We start from the raw sequence: 23,285 nt of genomic DNA on the forward strand, positions 1-23,285 counted from the left end.
TTCTAAAACTGGATTGTGGAGGTGATTTTAAAATTCTACATACTTGGCAGGGAGCGGTAGCTCACACCTGTAAGCCCAGCACTTTGGGAGGCCAACGCGGGTGGATCACCTGAGGTCGGGAGTTCGAGACCAGCCTGACCAACATGGAGACACCCTGTCTCTACTAAAAACACAAAATTAGCTGGGCATGGTGGTGCATGCCTATAATCCCAGCCACTCAGGAGGCTGAGGCAGGAGAATCGCTTGAACCTGGGAGGCAGAGGTTGCAGTTGGCCAAGATTGCGTCACTGCACTCAGCCTGGGCAACAAGAGTGAAACTCCATCTCAAAAAAAAAAAAAAAAAAAAAAAAAAAAAATTCTACACACTTCACACCTATTAGGATGGCTATTATCAAAAAACAAAGTAAGTTGTTGATGTATAAAAATTAGAACCCTCGAAAACAAAATAAGTTGTTGACGTACAAAAATTAGAATCCTTGTACACTGATGGTAGAAATGTAAAATGGTGCAGTTGCTATGGAAAACGATGTGACAGTTTCACAAAACATCAGAAATAAAATGACCACATATGCCAGCAATTCCATTTCTGGGTATACAACCAACAGAACTCCATTTCTGGGTATACGACCAACAGAACAATACTGAAGTATTGACTTCAACAGATATTTGTATGCCAATGTTCATAGAAGCATTATTCACAACAGCCAAAAGGTAGAAACAACCCAACTGTTCATCAACAAATGAATAAACAAAATGTGGTATATATGTAAAATGGAATATTATTCACCCTTAAAAATGAATGAAATTCTGGCATGTGATACAACATGGATGAACCTTGAAGATATTATGCTAAGTGAAATAAGCCAGACATAAGGAAAAATCCTGTATGAGTCTACTTATATAAGGTACCTAGAGAAGTCGAATTCATAAAAGACAAAGTAGAATGGTGATTTCCAGGGGCCGGCGGAGGAAGGAATGGAGAGTTACTGTTTAACGGGTATAGAGTTTTGGTTTGGGAAGATGAAAAAACTTCAAGAGACGAGTAGTAGTGATGGTTGCACAACAGTGTGAATGTACTTAATGCCAATGAACTATGCACTTAAAAACGTATAAAATGATAAATTGTATGTTATATATATTTTACCATAATAAGAATATTCTGGCCGGGTGCAGTGGCTTATGCCTGTAATCCCAGCACTTTGGGAGGCTGAGGCAGGCGGATTACCTGAGGTCAGGAGTTTGAGACCAGCCTGACCAACATGGTGAAACCCCATCTCTACTAAAAATACAAAAATTAGCTGGGCATGGTGGTACACGTCTATAATCCCAGCTACTCAAGAGGCTGAGGTAAGAGAATCACTTGAGCCCAGGAGGCGGAGACTGCAGTGAGCCAAGATTGCGCCACTGCACTCCAGCCTGGACAACACAGCAAGACTCCGTCTAAAATAATAATAATAATAATATTCTACAAATATATATCACTGAATTTAATTTATAATGGGTGGATTTTATACTATGTAAATTTTACCTCTTGCTGTTTAAAATAAGGAATACATTAGGAAGAACCTGCTCAACAAAAATATCAAGAGTTGTTATAAAGTTCTAACAATTTAAAAAGTATGCAATTGGTAAAGACATCAACAAAGACACCAGTGAAACAAAAGGGAGAATCCAGAAACAGAAAGGATCTGAATATCAGAAAGCAGCATTATATATCGCCCTAGACTGAATGTTTGTGTCCCCCCAAAAGATTCGTATGTTGAAATCTAATCCCCAGTGTGATGGTATTTGGTGGTGAGGCCTTTGGGAGATGATTAGGTCATGACCGTGGAGCCCTCATAAATGAGATTAGTACCCTCATAAAAGAGGGTCCCAGAGAATTCCCTTCCCTCTTCCCTCAAGTGAGGACACAGCAAAAAGACTGTCATCTATGAACCAGGAAGCTAGGCCTCACCAGACATTGAATCTGGTGCTTGATCTCAGACTCCCAGACTCCAGAACCATGAGAAAGTAAGTTTTGTTGTTTATAAGCCTCCCTATCTATGGTATTTTTGTTACAGCAACCTAAGTGGACTATGACACATACAACAGAGAAAAGATATACTCAGTTGACAAATAAGGCTAGGACAATTGGTTATCCATGTGGAAAAATAGAATAAGGCCAGGTGCAGTGGCTCATGCCTGTAATTCCAGCATTTTGAGAGACCAAGGTTGAAGGATTGCTCGAGTCCAAGAGTTCATGACCAGCCTGGACAACATAGCAAGACCCTGTCTCTACAAAAAAAAAAATGAGTCAGGCATGGTGGCCCACACACCTGTAGTCCCAGCTACAGGGAAGGCTGAGGCTGAAGAATGACTTGAGTCCAGGAATTCAAGGCTGCAGTGAACCATGACTGCATCACTGCACTCCAGCCTGGGCAACACAGCGAGATACTGTCCTCCTGCCATCAAAAGAAAGCACACAAAAAGAAAAATAAATAAATAAAATAAAATAAAATTAGATCACTATCTCACACCATATAAAATATTAATTTCACATGGATTAAAGACAAAACTGTGAAGGCCAGGCACAGTGGCTCATGCATGTAATTCCAGCACTTTGGGAGGCCGAGGCAGGCGGATCATGAGGTCAGGATATCGAGATCATCCTGGCTAACACAGGGAAACCCCATCTCTACTAAAAATAAAAAAATTAGCCCGGCGTGGTGGCAGACGCCTGTAGTCCCAGCTACTGGGGAGGCTGAGGCAGGAGAATGGCATGAACCCGGGAGGTGGAGCTTGCAGTGAGCCAAGATGGTGCCACTGCACTCTAGCCTGGGCAACAGAGCAAGATTCCATCTCAAAAAAAAAAAAAAGACATAACTGTGAAAACACAAAACTAAACATTTTAGAAGACTATATTGAAAATATGACCCCAAGATAGGTACAAGTTTCTAAAACACACCTGAAAAAGGACAAATGATTTTAAACAATCAATTTTATATTACAATTTTTAACTTTTTAATAAAAGTCATAAGTAAAGCCACAAGCCACCGACCAAAAGATATTTTCAACACACACACATATCTGATAAGGAATTAGAAACAATACAGTCGATAAGAAAACACCACTGGGATCTCAACAGAAAAATGGGAAAGGAAATGAAAAAAGGAAATCCAAATGAACTACAAACATACTAGAAGAAACTCAACCTCACTAATATCCAAGGAAATGCAAATTAAAACAACAGAGATACTATCTGGCATAAGTTTAATGTCTGACAATACCACATATTAGTAAGGATTTGAAAACAGGAATTAATAAAGCCACTTCGGAAAGCAATATGGAAATATCTCATCAAGCTGATATAAGTTAACACACCATAGGCAATTTTTTTTTTTTTTTTGAGACAGAGTCTCGCACTGTCACCCAGGCTGGACTGCAATGGCATGATCTCAGCTCACTGCAATCTCCGCCTCCTGGGTTCACATGATTCTCCTGCCTCAGCCTCCCAAGTAGCTGGGATTACAGGCGCACGCCACCACACCCGGCTAATTTTTTGCATTTTTAGTAGAGATGGGGTTTCACTATGTTGGCCAGACTGGTCTGAAACTTCTGACCTCGTGATCCATGCCCCTCGGCCTCCAAAAGTGCTGGGATTACAGGCGTGAGCCACTGTACTCGGCCACCATAAGCAATTTTGCTTCTAGAGATACATCCTAGAGAAACTCTCACACATGTGCATAAGGAAACATGAGTAAGGTTGTTCATTTCAGTTAAAAAAAAAAAAAAAAAAAACAACCTGGGCTTGGTGGCTCCTGCCTGGAATCCCAACACTTTGGGAAGCCAAAGCAGGAGGGATTGCTTGAGTCCAGGAGGAGTTTGAGACCAGCATAGGCAACACAGTGAGATGAATGTGTAGACTGTAGTATATTCATACATGTGAAATACCACAAAGTAGTTAAGATAAATCAATTAGAAAATCTACATGTATTAAACTGGCTAAAACTCTAAAGTTAAGCAAAAAAGGGGGCTGCAGAATACATAAATATCATTTATGTAAAGTTTATAAACAAAACAATGCTATATATTATCTACTGACATACAATTGATATTGACAAAGAATATATAGCAAAAGTACTAAAACATGAAGGGGAGTTACAAACACAGTTATTGTTTGGGCCTCATGGGAAGGAGAGAAGGGATAAAAGAGAATGAATCAAGAAAGAATACACAGGGTTCTTTTTTTTTTTTTGTCTCCCTTTTTTAAAAAAAAACAGAGATAGGGTCTCACGATGTTGCCCAAGCTGGTCTTGAACTGGTCTTGAACTTCTGGCCTCAACTGATTCTCCCACCTTGGCCTCTCAAAGGGATTACAGGCATGAGCCACTGTGCCCAGCTGGGTCTTCAATTTTATCCAGTGTTTTGTATCTTTAAAAAATAAATAAATTTTGCAAAATGAAAACATTTGCTAAACTGGATAATGAGTACACTTTTCTCAGTACTCTTCCCTCTGTTTGAAATGAAACCTTTTTTTTTTTTTTTTTTTTTTTGAGATGGAGTCTCACTCTGTCACCCAGGCTGGAAGTACATTGGCCAATCTCAGCTCACTGCAACCTCTGCCTCCTGAGTTCAAGTGATTCTCCTGCTTCAGCCTCCCGAGTAGCTGGGACTACAGGTGCCAACCACCACACCTGGCTAATTTTTATATTTTTTGTAGAGATGAGGTTTCACCACGTTGGCCAGGCTGGTCTCGAACTCCTGACCTCAGGTGATCCGCCCACCTCAGCCTCCCAAAGTGCTGGGATGACAGGCGTGAGCCACCGCGCCTAGCCTGTTTGAAATTAAACTTTTTAAACAGGTTTAGTCAAAGGAATACATATACACGTACCAGGCAACAAGAGAAAATAGTTCTTTTTGGAACTTAATGTTTATAAAACTATTCTGATGTCTCTGGTGTCTGGCTCCCTTGGTGTGATAGAAACTTTCAAGTATTTACACACACAAACATGCTGTATGTGTCAAGTCTCCTTTTTCCCAACAAGATACTTCTCGGAAGATGCTGCCCGAGTCCCTAAGAAATCTGGCTACATAGTTTCAGTGACATCTCTCAACCAAAATAATCCAATGTGCCACCCCTTGCCCATATCAATGTAGCTTAAAAATCATTTAATTTACAACTAAATAATTCCTGAGTCATTCGTTAAGTTCCATCAAGCTCTCTATGCAAACCTATACCATGGATGACCTACAGGTTAAAAAAAAAAAAAATGAAAATTACATCTCTTTCTATTTCTAACATAATCTTCCCCCTACATTCCTCAGTCCCACGCGCCCACAGAGGACTCAGTATGAGTTCCTCCACATGGGCGCAGTGTTTCTGGATCTTCCAATCCTGGGCAGACTTATATGACTCAGGGAGCACCAAGGGAGTGTGTTAATTAGTATCAAAGGAGACTGAGCATAAAACTCTGCTTAACCAGCAATCTAGGATGCAAGCTCCTGAGAGAAAAAAAGAGAATGACTTTCCACCCAAGCATGCTGAGTACATCAAACTGAAAACAATGCCCAGGAACAAGCAGTTCCAGAAACAGGAATCCAAATCAAACTGGCTTTGTATCGTTCGCTGTTCTTGCAGACCCAATGGCAGCCTGTCTGTTTTTGCTTCATTTTCTGGCTCAAAGTACCTTTGAAAGAACACTTGCTCCTTCTCCTCAAAGTAACTGTGGAGAACACTATTCAAGCTCCATGAAAACCTTAGTTTTAAGCATTACCTGTTGGATGTCAGTGTGTGTGTGTCTGTGTATGTATTTCTCTCTGTGGGAGCCCGTGTTTTTGTGTGTGGGTGGGTCTCAGGGTGTGTATGGTCTGTGTGGGGCGTCTCTGTGAGAACACGGACAAGACTCTCTGTGGAGTTGGCCGTGGGGTTCTGTGGGTGTGGGGTCTCTGTGCGTGGGAAGGGACTAGGTAGAGGCTTGGGCATGGTGGGGCAGGGGTTCTGTTATGTGTATATGGGGGAAGTGTCTCTATGTGTAGGGAGTCTGTGTGTATCTCTCTCTCTGGGTCTTGGCGTGTCTGTCTCTATATATCTGGGCCTGTTTATTTTTCTGTATCTTTGTGTCTACTGAATATTTGGTTATGAATTATTATAACAGATTTTATTGTAAGTTTCCACCTTTTTATAAAACCCTAAAATTATTTTCTTGCTTCTCTACTCTAAGGTTTCATAAAAGAGAAACATGAAGCTGGGCACAGTGGCTTGTGCCTGTAATCCCAGGCTACTCAGGAGGCTGAGGCGGGACAACTGCTTGAGCCCAGGATTTTGAGGCTGCAGTGAACTATGATCACACCATTGCACTCCAGCCCCACTGCACTCCAGCCTGGGTATCAAAGCAAGACCCCCATCTCTAAAAAAAAAAAAAAAGAAAAAGAAAAAAATTAATAAAAATGAGAAACATGAAATGAGACTAATTGCTAAGCCAACATCTACTCGACAACGAATACAAAATTGAGGTTCTGACAGGTATATGCTAGTACAGAGCCAGAGTTACCTGATATTGTTCATATCTCACAAGCACCCAGGTGATAACCAATGCTTCTGGTTTGAGTAGCAAGGATCTAAATGATTCCAAACTTAATAAACTGTCTCTAATTATAATTAGACCTCCCATATAGATTTTCCAGAGTATCCTCTGATTTACATGTTTATCAGATTAGCTTTGAGTGTTATACATGACTGTAAATTAGGAGTTATCATTTTATTTTAAATATGAGTCTCCCATGATCTTGGTTAGTTTGAGCCAGTCCTAACAGGTAAATGACCTCTGATTGTACAAAAATGTGAATTTCTAGACTTGTAAAGCTGGAACAAGGAAACCTCACAAAGATTCTTTTTTTTGAGATGGAGTTTTGCTCTGTTGCCCAGACTGGAGTGCAATGGTGTGATCTCAGCTCACTGCCACCTCCACCCACCGGGTTCAAGTGATTCTCCTGCCTTAGTCTCCCAAGCAGCTGGGATTACAGGCACCCGCCCCACCACGCCTGACTAACTTCTGTATTTGTAGTAGGAACAGGGTTTCACTGTGTTGGTCAAGCTAGTTTCAAACTCCTGAGCTCAAGGGATCGCCTGCTTCGGCCTCCCAAAGTGCTGGGATTACAAACGTGAGCCACCACACCCAGCCACAAAGTTCTGATACATGGTGAAACCGCTTGGGTTTCAATTTCAGTGCTGACCTCTTCAAACTACAATTTTTGTTTCCAATATTGCTTATATCAGACTACACCGTATTTAGTTATTTCTTTTTTTTTTTTTTTTTTTTTTTTTTTTTTTTTTTGAGACTGAGTCTGGCTCTGTCGCCCAGGCTGGAGTGCAGTGGCCGGATCTCAGCTCACTGCAAGCTCCGCCTCCCGGGTTTACGCCATTCTCCTGCCTCAGCCTCCGGAGTAGCTGGGACCACAGGCGCCCGCCACCTCGCCCGGCTAGTTTTTTGTATTTTTTAGTAGAGACGGGGTTTCACCGTGTTAGCCAGGATGGTCTCGATCTCCTGACCTTGTGATCCGCCCGTCTCGGCCTCCCAAAGTGCTGGGATTACAGGCTTGAGCCACCGCGCCCGGCGTATTTAGTTATTTCTGTATCTACATTCCCTACCCTCTCCTGGAGGGCAAGAATGGTATCTTGCTAACTTATAACTCTAGCACTTAGCAGTGTTTGACACCCAACAATTAAATGGTTTTTTCACAAAAGCAGCTCACAATGTATTAGGGAGATTATTAGGCAAATATCCAGAAGCAGTCAAGTTACTTCTCTAATACAGTCCAGCATCGGTCATAAAAAAAATAGCATTAGGCCAATCATCTTTTCTCCCTTACAGAAATGAAAGACATGAATTAATGTAGTACAATTCCTATTCCATTTCTAACTCCCTGAGCTCAGTGACCCAAGACTAGACTCAGTCGAGCTGTTATCAAATAAAGTTTTGTTGAAGAAGAATCTTTATTTGCCTTCTAGGAAAATAATTTCCTCTTTAAGCTAACGCACTTTATGTCAACTTGGAAAGATAGATGACCACACCTACCCAACCAGGGCAAAAATTTTTCATCCTACAGCCTCATCACACATACTCAATTCCTGACAAGGCCTTAAAAAAATAATAATTGGCCAGGTGCAGTGGCTCACATCTGTAATCCCAGCACTTTGGGAGGCTGAGGCAGGTGGATCACGAGGTCAGGAGTTCGAGACCAGCCTGGTCAAGATGGTGAAACCCTGTCTCTACTAAAAACTACGAAAAAAATTAGCTGGGCACGGTGGCAGGCACCTGTAATCCCAGTCATTTGGGAGATTGGGGTCACTTGAATCTGGGAGATGGAGGTTGCAGTGACCCATTGGTGCCACTGCACTCTAGCCTGGGCAACAGAGCAACACTCTGTCTCAAAATAATAATAATAATAATAATAATAATAAAGTGTCATTTTGGAAAAGGACCACACATTTTTCTAATTTAGTATAACGCAGAAGATGAGTTTCTCTGTAAGCTACCACTGCATAGGATATGTATCTGAGATATTATTGGGGCTCCAATTTCTGTCAAAACATAAACTAATCTGTATCAACTAAACAAAAGAAAAATTCGCTAAAATAGCAAGTATTTCTATGAATAATTCACCATAAACACTAAATCAGCAGTACCAGGACACTAATTTTTAGGGTCATATTTGAGTTAATAAATAGGCACAGTCTTCAATCACAAGTTTCTTCTACATGTAAACTAAGAGTTAAGAAAAAAAATAGTTAAGAAGGACAAGTTAAAGAGAAAGAAACAATCAGAGAACAAACCAGAAAAAGGTAAAATATATTTTATTTGGAAACAAATAGAGCTATCTTATATTACAAATAGTCCCTATTTTACATTACAAACAAAAATAAATTCCAGATGAAGACTAAAATATAATAAATACAACCATATAAACAGATGAAGAAAATATAGATGTTTATAAATTTGGGGTTGGAAAGGCAATTCTAAGACACAAAATATTTAAGCCAAAAAGGAAAAAGAATAGTAAGTCCAAGTTTATACAAACTTTGAAAATCATAAACGATGTTACAAGAAACAAGAAATGGAGTAGGAAAAAATACTTGCAACATATACACAAAGAATTAATGTCCAGAATATATAAAGAATTCCTAAAACAAACATGAAAAAAAAATGCAATATGAAGGTAGAGATTTTTATCTGTTTTGCTCACTGCTGTATCCCCAGCACTTGGCACACAGTAGTCAATCAATAAATAATTTGTTAATGAATATGAACAGGGAATTACAAGAAAAAGAACATAAATTGCCAATATATGCATGAAAATACTCTCAGCCTCATTCTGTCAGAAGAATGCAGATATTATAAAAAGACCAGTAAAAGACTTTCCCCCAAAGATGTAAAAAAAAAAAAAAAAAAAAATTTACCAGTATTGGTAAATGTATGGTGAAAGACTGTTTCGTGTATAGTTAGCTGATATGTAAAATGGTACTACGTTTTTAAAGACAACATGGCATTTTGCATTTAGTTTAAAATATGGCCAAGCACTGTGGCTCCTGCCTCTTTGGGAGGCTGAGGCGGGCAGATTGCTTGAGCCTAGGAGTTTGAGACCCACATGGGCAACATGGTAAAACCCCATCTCTACAAAAAACACAAAATTTAGCCAGCCCAGGTACAATGGCTCACACCTGTAATCCCAGCACTTTGGGAGGCCAAGGCAGGCGGATCACTTGAGGTCAGAAGTTCAAGACCATCCTGGGCAACACCGTGAAACCTCGTTTCTATGAAAAATATAAAAATTAGTGGCCGGGCACGGTGGCTCAAGCCTGTAATCCCAGCACTTTGGGAGGCCGAGACGGGCGGATCACGAGGTCAGGAGATCGAGACCATCCTGGCTGACACGGTGAAACCCCATCTCTACTAAAAAATACGAAAACTTAGCCGGGCGAGGTGACGGGCGCCTGTAGTCCCAGCTACTCGGGAGGCTGAAGCAGGAGAATGGCGTAAACCCGGGAGGTGGAGCTTGCAGTGAGCTGAGATCCGGCCACTGCACTCCAGCCTGGGCGACAGAGCGAGACTCCGTCTCAAAAAAAAAAAAAAAAAAAAAAAAAATTAGCACACACCTGTAATCCCAGCTACTCGGGAGGCTGAGGCAAGAGAATCGCTTGAACCTGAAAGACAGAGGTTGCAGTGAGCTGAGAGCGCACCACTGCACTCCAGCCTGGGCAACAGAGCAAGACTGTCTCAAAAAAAATAAAAATTTAGCCAGGTGCGGTGGCTCACGCCTGTAATCCCAGCACTTTGGGAGGTCGAGGTGGGTGGATCACAAGGTCAGGAGTTCAAGACCAGCCTGACCAACATGATGAAACCCCGTCTCTACTAAAAATACAAAAATTAGCCAGGCATGGTGGTGCACGCCTGTAATCCCAGCTACTTGGGAGGCTGAGGAAGGAGAATTGCTTGAACCTGGGAGACAGAGGTTGCAGTTAGCCAAGATCAGGCCTCTGCACTCCAGCCTGGGCGACAGAACAAGAGCCTGTCTCAAAAAAATAAATAAATAAATAAATAATAAAAATTTAAATTAAAAAAAAAATTAGCTGGGCGTGGTGGTGTGTGCCTGTAGTCCCAGCTAACTCAGGAGGCTGAGATGGGAGTATTGCTTGAGCCCAGGAAGTAGAGGTTGCAGTGAGCTAAGATCGTGCCACTGCACTCCAGCTTACATGACAGAGTCTCAAAAAACAAACAAAAAAAGGCTATCTTTGATCCCAAAATTAAAATTTTAGATATCTATCCTAGAGAAACACTTCTACATGTACACACACAAAAATACATACGGATAGTTACTGCAGCACCATGTATAAAGAAAGAAAAAACAAGTTAAGGTAAATGTGCATCAATGGAAGAATGGTTTAAGAAGTAACAATATAGACTTAGGAAATTAATTGAACAGTTAAAAAATATGAGATAGATCTATAGGTATTGGTACAGAAAGAGCTCTAAGACATGCTATTGAGTAAAAAAGGAACCTGCAAAACAATGTATAGACAGTATACTTTTATTCATGTACAAGTTATTATAAAACTCACTTTGGAAGGCTGAGGTGAACAGATCACTTGAGCCCAGGAGTTCATGACCCACCTGGGCAATATGGCGAAACCCCATCTCTACAAAAAATACAAAAATCAGTTGGGCATGGTGGCATGTGCTTGTAGTCCCAGCTCCTCCAGAGGGTGAGGTGGGAGGACTGCTTGAGCCTGGGAAGTTGAGGCTGCAGTGAGCCATGATGGTACCATTGCACTCCAGCCTGGGTGACAGAGTGACACCCCGTCTCAAAAAGAAGAAGAAGAAGAAGAAGAATGAGAAGTAGGCTGGATGAGGTGGCACATGTCTGTAATCCTAGCCCTTCAGGGTCAGAGGTGGCAGGCTCTCTTGAGCCCAGGAGTTCAACTTTACAGTGATCGTACTATTGCACTCTAGCCTGAGCAACACAGTGAGACCCGTCTCAAAAAAAAAACAGAAAAAGAATAAGAATGAGAAGCAGCAGCTAGAGAAATAAGATGGAAGCTAGTAAAGAGCAGTGTCACAGAAGCCAAGGGAAAAGAGTGTTTCATAAAGAGTCGATATCAAATGCTGCTAAGAGGTCCAAGAAGATGAGGACTGAAAAAAAAGACCCCCATGTTTCCCAATCTAATGGATATTAACAACTTTAGCAAGAGGGTTCTGTTTTGGTTAAACAGATTACTATAGCAGGAGTGGGTTAAGGAGTTCATGAGAGGGAAAAAGCATATATAGTGTGTACAGAAAACTCCTTTAAGAAGCAGGTCTGTGAAAGAGAATAGAAAAACATGACAGCAATAGAAAATATGCAGGTCAAAGGACAGCGTTTTCAAAATGGGAGACAGTAGGGCAAGTGTGAATTCTGAAGGAAAAGACCTAGTAGAAAGATGAAATAAACCAAACGAAGAAATTCTTTAAGACAGGAGAGGCCAGGCACAGTGGCTCACACCTGCAATCCCAGCACTTTGGGAGGGTGAGGCAGAAGGACGGCTTGAAGCCAAGAATTCCAGACCAGCCTGAGCAACAAAGTGAGACACCATCTCTACAAAAAGTTTTTTAAATGTGGCTGGGTTCAGCGGCTCACGCTTATAATCCCAGTACTTTCAAGGAAGTATCACTTGAGGCTGGGAGTTCAAGACCAGCCTAGGCAACATAACAAGAGACCTCATCTTGGCCAGGTGCGGGCTCATGCCTGTAATCCCAGCACTTTGGGAGGCCAAGGCGGGCGGATCACAAGGTCAGGAGTTCCAGACCAGCCTGGCCAACATGGTGAAACCCCATCTCTACTAAAAATATAAAAATTAGCCACGCGCAGTGGCAGACGCCTGTAATCCCAGCTACTCGAGAGGCCGAGGCAGCAGAATTGCTTGAACCCAGGGAGGCGGAGGTTGCAGTGAGCCGAGATAGTGCCATTGCAGTCCAGCCTGGGTGACAGAGTAAGACTCCGCCTTGGGGAAAGCAAAAAAAAAGAGAGACCCTCATCACTACAAGAAAGCTTTTAAAAAATTAGCCAGGTATGGTGGCACATACCTGTAGTCCCAGCTACTCAGGGGGCTGAGAAGGGAGGACCTATTGAGCTCAGGAGATTGAGGCTGCAATGAGCTATGACCACACCACTGCACTCCTGCCTGGGTTACACAGTCAGACTTCATCTCTTGAAGAAAAAAGAAAGAAAACAAAGAGAGAGAGAGAGAAAGAAGAAAGAAAAAAAGAAAAAGAACGGAGGAGGAAGAGGGGGAGGGGGAAAAGGGAATGATTACAGCACCTGTGAAGGGACTGGTCTTGACAGAATGAAGGAGAAAAAGATGAGTCCCAGATGCAGGTAGGTTTGTAGACTTGGGAAGTACAAGGATGAAGGAATTCCCATTCAGTGGCTTCAGTTTTTATAATGAAGCATAAAGCCTGTGACTGGTTAAAAAAGAAGAAAATATGAGAGATTAGAAATAAGAGCCAGGCACGGTGGCTCACGCCTGTAATCTCAGCACTCTGGGAGGCTGACGCGGCCGGATCACGAGGTCAGAAGATTGAGACCATCCTGGCGAACACGGTGAAACCTCGTCTCTACTAAAAATACAAAAATTAGCTGGGCGTGGTAGTGCCTGTAGTCCCAGCTACTCAGGAGGCTGAGGCAGGAGAATTGCTTGAACCTGGGAGCAGAGGTTGCAGTGAGCGGAGATCGCGCCACTGCATTCCAGCCTGGGGACAGAGCAAGATTCCATCTCAAAAAAAAAGAAAAAGAAATAGAGACAGTAGGCCAGGCGCAGCGGCTAATGCCTATTATCCCAGCACTTTGGAAGGGTGAGACAAGAGGATCACTTGAGCCTGGGAATTGGAGACCAGCAACATGGCAAGATATCGTCTCTACAAAAAAATTAAAAATTAGCCAGGCGTGGTAGCACACCTGTAGTTCCGGCTACTCAAGAGGCTGAGACAGGAGGATTGCTTGAACCAGGGAATTTGAGGCTACAGTGAGCTATAACTGTACCACTGCACTCCAGCCTGAGTGAGAGAGGGAGACCCTGTCTCAGTAAAAAAGAAGAAAGAAAGAGAGACAATATGAAGAAATAATTTGCAGTGAGCTGGAAAGTGAACTAGAGAAATGTATAACATTGCTAGGTAATGCTGATTATGCATATGAAACAGATGATTATAAATTTTTAGTGATACTGATCTGTCTGATTTGCTGATTTTCTCTAGCAACTCTCAGCTCCATGAGTACCAACAACTAAGAAGGTAGATGGTTAGGTTCAATCTGTACATCACTCCGAGTTCTACAAGCAGCAGAAGTCAACTCTGGCTGAATTAAACAGAAAAAGAATTTACAGAAAGGAGGTCTGTAAATTTTCAGTGAAGAACTTCAGCGCTACACAGCTAAAACACTACTCAAAATTACAGAACTAGGTTGGCAAAGATGTGATTACTAATGCCAAGCAGGAGATGCTGCAGCTTGGTTTGTACCATTACAGTTCTGGATACTAAGTGCTAACACTTGTCACTGTTGCCCTTGTAACTTGATCTTGCTGCTAGAGACTGATACTAAATGTGAATTTGCTGATAAAGGAGGGGGATATTGTAAAGAACATGGTGGAACAGCCTGAGGGATTGAATTAGCTGAGAGGATGAAAAGAATGGTAAAGGAATTAGTATTAGGAAGATAAAGGATGGCGAATGGCAGGTAATGACTAAACAAACAGGGATGTGAGGCATGCTGTTTAGGCCTCCCCTCGAAAGAGGGTAGATCGTGAGATCCAAAGTGGTCTTAGCAGCAGCTTAAGCAGACTTCAGTGGGAGTTTGGTCAGAGCAGCAGGGGTGTTGGCATGGAGGTAAAGCTGCCCAATATTGCTATGGCCAGCATTTCATCGACAAAGCCTTGGGCAAATTAATTACTCTCTTTGAGCCTATATTCTCTTATCTATAATATAAAGATAGTACTACTCATCTGATAAAGTTGTCATGAGGATTAAATGCGAAGAGAGAGATTCCTGACACAGAGTATTCAGTAAATGGTAGCGATTACAAGTGCCATTGAAGCCAAAAGAAGAGTTTCCAAGAAAAGGCAGCCAATAGATAAAGTTTCACCTTGGAGCACTGTAGAAGGTAAGTGTGTGTAGGGAAGACGAAGCCAGTTTTAGCCTCAGGTTTGCAACATTAGGAAAGGCTAAAGCCCCATACTCAGAGAAACTCAATCAGCAGTTCAAATACCCTTCCTTTTATTTATTTAATTTTTTTTTTTTTTTTTTTTTTTTTTTTTTTTTTTTTTTGAGACAGAGTCTTGCTCTGTCACCCAGGCTGGAGTGCAGTGGTGCGATCTCAGCTCACTGCAAGCTCCGCCTCCTGGGTTCACGCCATTCTCCTGCCTCAGCCTCCTGAGTAGCTGGGACTATAGGCGCCCACCATCAAGCTGGGCTAATTTTTTTTTTTTTTTTTTTGTATTTTTTTAGTAGAGACGGGGTTTCACCATGTTAGCCAGGATGGTCTCAATCTCCTGACCTTGTGATCCGCCCACCTTGGCCTCCCAAAGTGCTGGGATTACAGGGATGAGCCACCGCGCCTGGGCCAAATACCTTTCCTTTATATAGGTTCTAAGCTAAGAACTAGGTGCCACAAACCAATAGATTTCTACTGATAGACCCTTGAAAAGAAAGAAAAGAAAATCACCAGCTATTAGTGCAAGTGTCCAAGAGGGAAATAGCTAACTGAACTGTTGCACGATATAGCTGGGGAAAAGGGAGACTGACACCCACACAAATAATCATCTAATTTAATCAAAGTAATTTTAGACTTGGGAACTGTTATGGAAGAAACGTCAATTCACTGCTGCTTTCTGCTAGGCTCTCACCAAATCGCAGGCCATAGGTCATTCAGACTATAAAAAGCTCCCACAAATTCCACAGAAACCTGATCATGCTTACTAAACCTCTTGTTGGGTGAATAGAATTTTAGCTCCTCTAATTGTGTCTACCACCTGAACATGACAGCAGGGCAGTAGATCAGGGCAACTGCCAAGATTGTTCTCTTCCCATCTGCCTCAGTTGTACCTCTCTGAATTATTTAAACAAAAACCACCATGAAAGAAACTGCATATTCTTTATAAACTTGACAAAGGGTCTGAATAAAGATTACAATAAACTTTTTCCTCATTGTGGGGGAGGGAATCATTTTCAAGGAAATGATATAATAAACTCACTCTCCCTTTTTAATGAACCATCCATTTCTTCAAGTAACTGAACACTGAGAATGTAAGTAGTAGTAGTGGTAGTAGTAATCGTCTTCCTCAAGACGTCAAACACACAACTGCAACTTCAGCTTCTAAAGCAGTTTTTTTTTTTTTTTTTTTGAGACAGAGTCTCATTCTGTCGCCAGGCTGGAGTGCAGATGCATGATCTCGGCTCACTGCAACATCCACTTTCCACATTCAAGAGATTCTCCTGCCTCAGCCTCCTGAGTAGCTGGGACTACAGGAGCGCACCTGCCCAGCTAATTTTTTGTATTTTTAGTAGAGACACTGGCCAGGATGGTCTTGATCTCTTGACCTCATGATCTGCCTGCCTCAGGCTGCTTTCTCAGAAAATTAATAAATGCTCACAAAAACATATGGTAAGACCTTCAACCACGCAATAAATAAAAAGAAGCTGTAAATACCAAAAAAAAATCTACCCAAAAAATACAGATTAAGATTTAGGGCCAGGTGCAGTGACTCACACCTGTTATCCCAGCACTTTGGGAGGCCGAGGCGGGCGGATCACGAGGTCAGAAGTTTGCGACCAGCCTGGACAATATGGTGAAACCTTGTCTCTACTAAAAATACAAAAATTAGCCAGGTGTGGTAGCGTGCACCTGTAGTCCCAGCTACTTGGGAGACTGAGGCAGAAGAATTACTTGAACCCGGGAGGCAGAATTTGCAGTGAGCCAAGACTGTACCACTGCACTCCAGCCTGGGTGACAAAGCAAGACTCCATCTCAAAAAAAAAAAAAAAAAAAAAAAAAGGACTTAGAAGGTTCATCCTGAGTTTCGAACAGAGTACTATTTGAATTGGAAAACAACAGTTTAGGGCTCTGTTAGCTCCATCACATTACTGTGTAACCTTGAGACAAATTCCTTAATCTCTTCAACCCTCAGTTTCTTCAATAAAACAAGAAGAACACTAGCTATCTTCAAGACCTCTTAAAAGAATTACATAAAACAGCATATGTAAAGATCTAAGTACAATGCCTGGTATACAGTAGGAATATTCTTCCCTTTGTAATTTTCAAAAGCTCTCATCAAAGATTGACTCAGAGAGATGGTGAGGCTTAAAGAATAGGGAAGAAGTGTTAGCTGAACAGGAAGAAAGGGTATACTCTGCAGGTACTCCAGATTTATTTATAACTTTAAAAATATGGATAAATTTCTCAGATTATCAGTAAATTACTAGTGTAAAGCTGCATTACTGATCTTGAAATGCTTTTCTGTATAAGATGTTTTTATTCTCCTCTTCTAAATTTACAATTCTTTCAGGTTCTACATTTGTACAAAAATGTACAAGTTCTACATTTGTACCATCCTCTTCCTAAAGCTCTGACTCAGACCTGCCCTACTCTGGTCTTGGGATGACCTAAGCCTTAGCCAGACAGACACGCCTTAGAGTTCACTTAGTATTCTAAAAGACCTCTGGAAGAAAGCAAGAACTCAGCATATAAGAAGTCAGAATCAGTGTGGCATAAAGAAAAGGACATGGGCTTTGGAAACGGACAGCCCTGGGTTTCTAGATATATAACCTTGGGCCAGGCACTTAACCTCCCAGGATCTCATTTCTGCATCTGTAAAATGGAGATAATGCCACCCATATCTCATAGTATTGTTGTGAGGATTACAGAACCCCTATGACAACTCCAGGCACATAAAAGGCTAAAGGCTCACATCTGTAATCCCAGCACTTTGGGAAGCCAAGGCGGGCAGGTCACCTGAGGTCGGGAGTTTGAAAGCAGCCTGACCAACATGGAGAAACTTCATCTCTACTGAAAACAGAAAATCAGCCAGGCATGGTGGTACATGCCTGTAATCCTAGCTACTTGGGAGGCTGAGGTGGGAGAATCGCTTGAACCTGGGAGGCGGAGGTTGCGGTGAGCTGAGATCACGCCATTGCACTCCAGCCTGGGCACCAAGAGTGAAACTCTGTCTCAAAAAAAAAAAAAAAAAAAAAAAAAAAAAAAAGGCTAATTATTGGTAACTGTTATTACAGCCCAACTGTCAATTGCCTTACTGAACACTTTTCAAAGCAGTACTTTTGTAACAGGCAAAAGGAGTCATACTGCTCCCACGTTCCCAGATACCCATGTCTTTATCCAAAACATTCCATTTTTGTACTCTATAATTAACCAAATCAAGAGCTTAAACAATTCAGGACAAGAAGTGCTAACATGGCTCAACTCATTCTCTCCTGACAGCAACAAAGCCAGTGGAAGGTGGATACGTTTGCCAAAAGCAATAAAGAGTCTGTTTGAACATGGTCATTACTGATACTGATGTAAGCACAATCTAGTTGAGGTTCTTGGACTTGCAGCCTTATTGTCAGAAAGTTTTAATATTTCTGAAATAAATCCTCTCCTGCCTTGTTTTCCCTGCTGTGCTCCAACACTCCTATCACTCATTTTCAAAAACACAAGGAAGAAATCCCTTTCAACTACTACTACCTCATTCCCGTGAAACTTATCTTCCCATTTCCCAAATTACTTCTTACAGAGATTTTTGGCTTGCTGGGTTTACTTGATGTCAGTTTATGAAAAAGGACATTATATTTAAATATATCATAGCCAAATGACATGATCTGGCCCCCAGAGTACCACAAGTTACAGGATGGAGGCAGGTGCCAGAGATAAGATGTGACTGAGTAAACTGCACACCATATGTTCCTTCTTATTAACTACTTCACTTGGGAATTCTGGCTCTTGTAAAAAGTTTATTTCCCTTGTGTGGCTGAGCAGAGTAACAAAACTAAGAAAACTGATGATACGCGAATGAAGTAAGGGAAATCATCTACGGAAATGTGACTTAAAATAAATGTTTGTACATGACAGTTACAAAACAAATGCAACAGTCACCAGCTCCACAGCCAAAGGCAGCTATTTCAGTACTAGTATCCTCAGTCCCTTCGTATGCTGTAAGAAAAACAGCGAGGAGTCAAGGTCAGAGTGGTTATTTACATAGACAATCTAAGAATCAACAAAGACCCAACAAATCAAAATGTCACACTGCAGTCCCTTCGTGAGATGACTTTCAACGTAGGGAAAGAAGGGCAGTCTTGGGCACTTATTTTGATTTAGCCAATTCAATAACAAGGTTAAAGATTGGGCACCTGAAAAGCAGCTCAGCAATGCCCTAAATTTCATCACCCAGCTGTATCCTTGCCCAGAGCTTCACCTGCTTAACTTTCAGCAGAGAAGTTGTTTTTTTGGTGCAATTAACATTGTAAGGCAAGCTCAGCCCTGCCTTCCAATAGCCTTGAGGCTGCTGAGTAAAATCTAGAATCATGGAACATAGATTTGATGCTGAAAAAACAGGAAGATGGTTCAACGACAAGGAAAATTGTCAAGAAGCACATCTAGAATTAAGAAAAACAGACTCCAGTATGCTGGTCTTTGATTTTTTAACTTTTCTTTTTTTTTTTTCTGAGACAAGGTCTCACTCCAGCACCCAGGCTAGAGTGCTTATTGCAGCCTCAACTTCCTGGGCTCAGGTGATCCTCCCAACCCAGCCTCCTGTTTTTTTTTTGTTTTTTATTTTTTGTTTTTGAGACAGAGTCTCACTCTGTCGGTGAGGCTGGAGTACAGTGGCGTGATCTCAGTTCACTGCAACCTCCACCTCCTGGGCTCAAGCAATTCTCCTGCCTCAGCCTCCCGAGTAACTGGGATTACAGGTGCCTGCCACCATGCCTGGCTTAGTTTTGTATTTTTAGTAGAGACGGGGTTTCACCATGTTGGCCAGGCTGGTCTCGAACCGTTTTTGTTTTGTTTTTTATTTTTTGTTTTTGCCACCCCAGCCCCCTGAATAGCTGGGACTATAGGCACACACCACCACGCCCAGCTCTGTATTTTTTGGGTTTTTTTTTTTCTGTTTGGAGGGATAAGTTTTCACCATGTTGCCTGGTCTCCAACTCCTGGGCTCAAGCAATCCGCCAGCCTTGGTCTCCCAAAGTGCTGGGATTACAGATGTGAGCCATGATTTTTTAACTTCTTTATATAGAATATATTGAACTGTGTGAACCTTTCAGAGGCGGTCCTGGTGGCTTGCACTTAAGCCATGATGGGAGAAATAAAATAAAATCAATTATTCATAATAAAAGCACTAATAATATCATTTAAGACTATGTGCCAAGCTCAATGCTAAACCTTTTACAAATATTTCTAATCCTCAATCATACTTAGTACTTTCATTTTATAGAAGAGGAAACCGATTTGTGTAATTTGAAAATTACCTAAAAGGTAGTAATGGGGGTACTCGGCTTCAAATCCAGGTCTGCCTGACTGTAAACCTCATGCTCTAAAAGCAATTTGTTAAACACTTTTAGCCTAAAGAGATCTAACCAAATTACAAATTTTAAACATAAACAGTCTTAATCACAAGAAAATGACTTGACCAAAGTTACAAAGTATCACAACAAGTCAGAAGTATGTTTTGGATTTCCAGACTCATATCTAGGTACTCCTAGCACTGGTGCTGCTGCTGCCTCTCTTTTTTACTTTACTTTTTTTCTTTAAACTCATTTCTGCAGGATGCTGCCTCTTTCTACTGTAACTCTTCCCAGAGGAGTTTCATACTGCAAACGACAAAGACATTGTCTAAAGCATTATAGAAATTCCTTCAGTCTTGCCTCTGACTTATCATCTAAATTTCTATAGTTAGGATGAAAGGATTATCTGCTATACCTTAATCATGAGACTATGACAAGAAAAAGTTATGGTGGATCCGAGATTCCAATTCAGCTGAGTCCCACACAGTAAAACCCAATGCACACTTCCCGTCTCTTTGTTGCTGTTCTGATAAAGCAATTAAAAACGACTCACAACAATTAAAAAAAAAATTAATCCCTGTGTCCATACTGTGTCTAGGAAATTGGAGCTGTAAGTCCTTTTTATACGATCCACACTTCTGTCTTTTCCAATACTTGCCCTGTTTTTCTGTGCTGATTTAGCTTTAAGAGAGAAAGAGAGAGAAGCTTTGAGAGAGAATGACAAGTATGGATAGACAATGTACGGTAATACCGGGCTATCATCCATCTAGGCAGTTACTTCTTGGTATTCTGAGACCTTCTCAAAACTGTCTGAAAGAAGCTGCTGACGCCTAAGACCGAAAACCCCACAAAGATCGTCTTTCCCAAAAGTAGCAGCATTTCTTCCTATCATTTTCAGATTATAATAAAGGAACCAATAAGACATTCATTCTCTTCATACACAGCCTAATAATCCTGGTGACCAACTATACTGAGCAGGGAGGACAAAGCTCTTAAGATGAAAGAGTGAGGAGAATCTCTTCATTACGCTTTTACATATTCAGGGAAGAGAGAATATTGCAGTCGCTGGAAATGAAGCGCACAGCGTCGTGTTGCTGTATGGACACGGTTGGCCACAGAAAGGCGGAAAGTCATCAATTGTACGGAAACCAGACAACTCTGACGATTTCTATGCAAGGTGACTACACCTTACTCGTTCTCCAAGTATTATCTTTTCATCCTTATTGCTGGGTGAACTCCCGTGAGCCGTAAGGTTTTTCTATACTATCGAGGTCTCCTCCACGACAGGTTGGAAAATCACACCCGGGAGCGTGTTGGGGGCGCGGGACGTACTATTAGACGTCTCTCCTCCCGCTGCCTATTCCAAGTAGTAGGGGAGAGCGCTACCTCCATGTTATTCAGAGCGAAGTACGGCCGTGCCTCCTGGAGTCTCCGCTCCCAGCACTACGGGCCGGCTGGGGGGCATCTCTGAGAGAGTGGGTTTGAGGGGACAAGGGGTATCTCTGGTCCTGCGATCAGAAAGGAGGGTGTGGAGGGTGGTGCCGCCGTGCCAAGAGGATCTGCAGTTCCCCTCCCCTCCCTTCCTCTCCTAGAGAGGTAGCCCGGCCCCAGTACCTTCTTGACTGTGCGCGGCGCCTCGGTGACGGTGCCGTCGGGGCTGACCAGGGCCTCGCCGCCGTCGCGGTGCCGCTGGTGCTGGTGATGTGGGTCGCTCCGCTTCATGGCCGACGCCTGAGGCACCTTCCCGGCGGCGGGGCTGAGAGCGGCGGCGGGCCCAGAGCCCGGGCCAGGGGCCGGGGGCCGCTCCGCGGCGGGAGCTGGAGCCTCAGGGTCTCCACCGCCCGCCGGGGGGGTCATGGCGCCCACGGCGGCCGTGCTCAGTCCTAGTTGCGACTCCGCCTCGGAGGGGCTCAGGTCCTTCAGCTCCACCTCAGGCACCTTGGCGGCAGCCGCAGACACCACCTGCACCGACATCACCGCCTCCGCTGCAACCGCCGGCTCAGACTCCAGCCCCAGCTCTTGGTCGGCCCCGCCTCCCGCCTCCCTTCCTCTTCCCTCCCCCATACCCCCACTCCTCCCCTCCATCGCCTCCGCTCCCACCCCCTTCCTCCGCCCGCCAGCCCCGGCCCCTCCAGCCCCGCCCCGCCCCACCCCGGCCCAGTCTGGCCTCGCGCGAGGCGCCACGGAACCTGTAGTGCGTTTGCTCCCGGCTGCACGCGGCGAGAAGACCGTGGGACCTCAGGCCCCGACCTACAGTGCGCGCCCCGGGGGGGGGGGGGGGGGGCCCGCAGCGCCCCCTGGGAGTTGTAGTCCCTTTCAGCCTTTTCTCTGGAAAGTGGGATTCGGGCGAGGAGCGGGAGCGCTAGGGCCGGCAACTAACAGAAAGGAGTGAGGATAGGTGACTCGACGGAGGGGATGAGGAAGAGAAAGTCTCCAGAGGAGTTGTGACTTCCGGGGAGGGAATGCCAAGAAGCCTTAGGGGAGGCGAAGTGGGAGAGGAATGGCTCGTTGCCCTGACAGCGTGAAGTTCCTCCGCGTGTGCACGTCTGCGATCACGTGGGTGGGCATTTAAAGGAGAAGTGGCGGCTCCAGGATGGAAGTGGCTTGATTTTTCTTTGTGAAATAGAGAATCCAACACCCTTCCAAACTTTAGTGGCTTTGTTTTTAGAAGGCATAAAGTAGGACCTTGCTTGCTGTGGCGCTTTCTGGCACATTCTGGGTTTAGAAGCTAAGATCATTCCCCAAAGAAGTTAGGTATCACTAGATCAAAATTCAAGGCTGAGGTATTACACGTTGCCTTAAACGAGGCCAAATCGTTTGACCTATAATTCTACTAGGGCAATGATCTGAAATTCAGATACATATATCAGCATAGAGGAATATGAATAGTTAATTTCCTAAGTGATGGGATTTAAGGTGATTTTTACTTTGTACTTTGATGTATTATTTTTAAATTTTACATTTAGAGGATGTAAGCACAAAGACATGCACGGCGGCGTCCTTTTTAATAACAAAAAGCTATCTTAAACTAATGTCCAACAAATAGAGAAATTGTTACAGCCTTTGAAAATTGTTTGCCGGCTGGGCATAGTGGTTGACGTCTGTAATCCCAGCACTTTGGGAGGCCAAGGCCGGCAGATCACTTGAGGTCAGGAGTTCAAGACCAGCCTGGCCAACATGGTGAAACCCCGTCTCTACTAAAAACACAGAAATTAGCCAGGCGTGGTG

At 43.0% G+C, this 23,285-nt stretch overlaps 1 protein-coding gene across 3 annotated transcripts in view; it reads right to left on the reverse strand.

The window, feature by feature from the left end:
- Positions 1–22,554, reverse strand: part of AHCYL2 (adenosylhomocysteinase like 2) — a 210,643-nt gene extending 188,089 nt beyond the window's left edge. For 2 of the 3 annotated variants that reach the window (XM_050782525.1, XM_050782524.1), the window contains exon 1: positions 21,672–22,095. In XM_050782525.1, the coding sequence (XP_050638482.1) occupies positions 21,672–22,031 (360 nt within the window). In that variant the 5' untranslated portion in view covers positions 22,032–22,095. Of the gene's footprint in view, positions 1–21,671; positions 22,096–22,246 lie in introns of those variants that run through there. The other variant, XM_050782526.1, reaches the window with a different exon arrangement.
- Between the last annotated feature and the right edge of the window lie 731 nt (positions 22,555–23,285).

The sequence above is a fragment of the Macaca thibetana genome, chromosome 3 (genome assembly GCF_024542745.1).
Source record: "Macaca thibetana thibetana isolate TM-01 chromosome 3, ASM2454274v1, whole genome shotgun sequence".
Taxonomy (NCBI): domain Eukaryota; kingdom Metazoa; phylum Chordata; class Mammalia; order Primates; family Cercopithecidae; genus Macaca; species Macaca thibetana.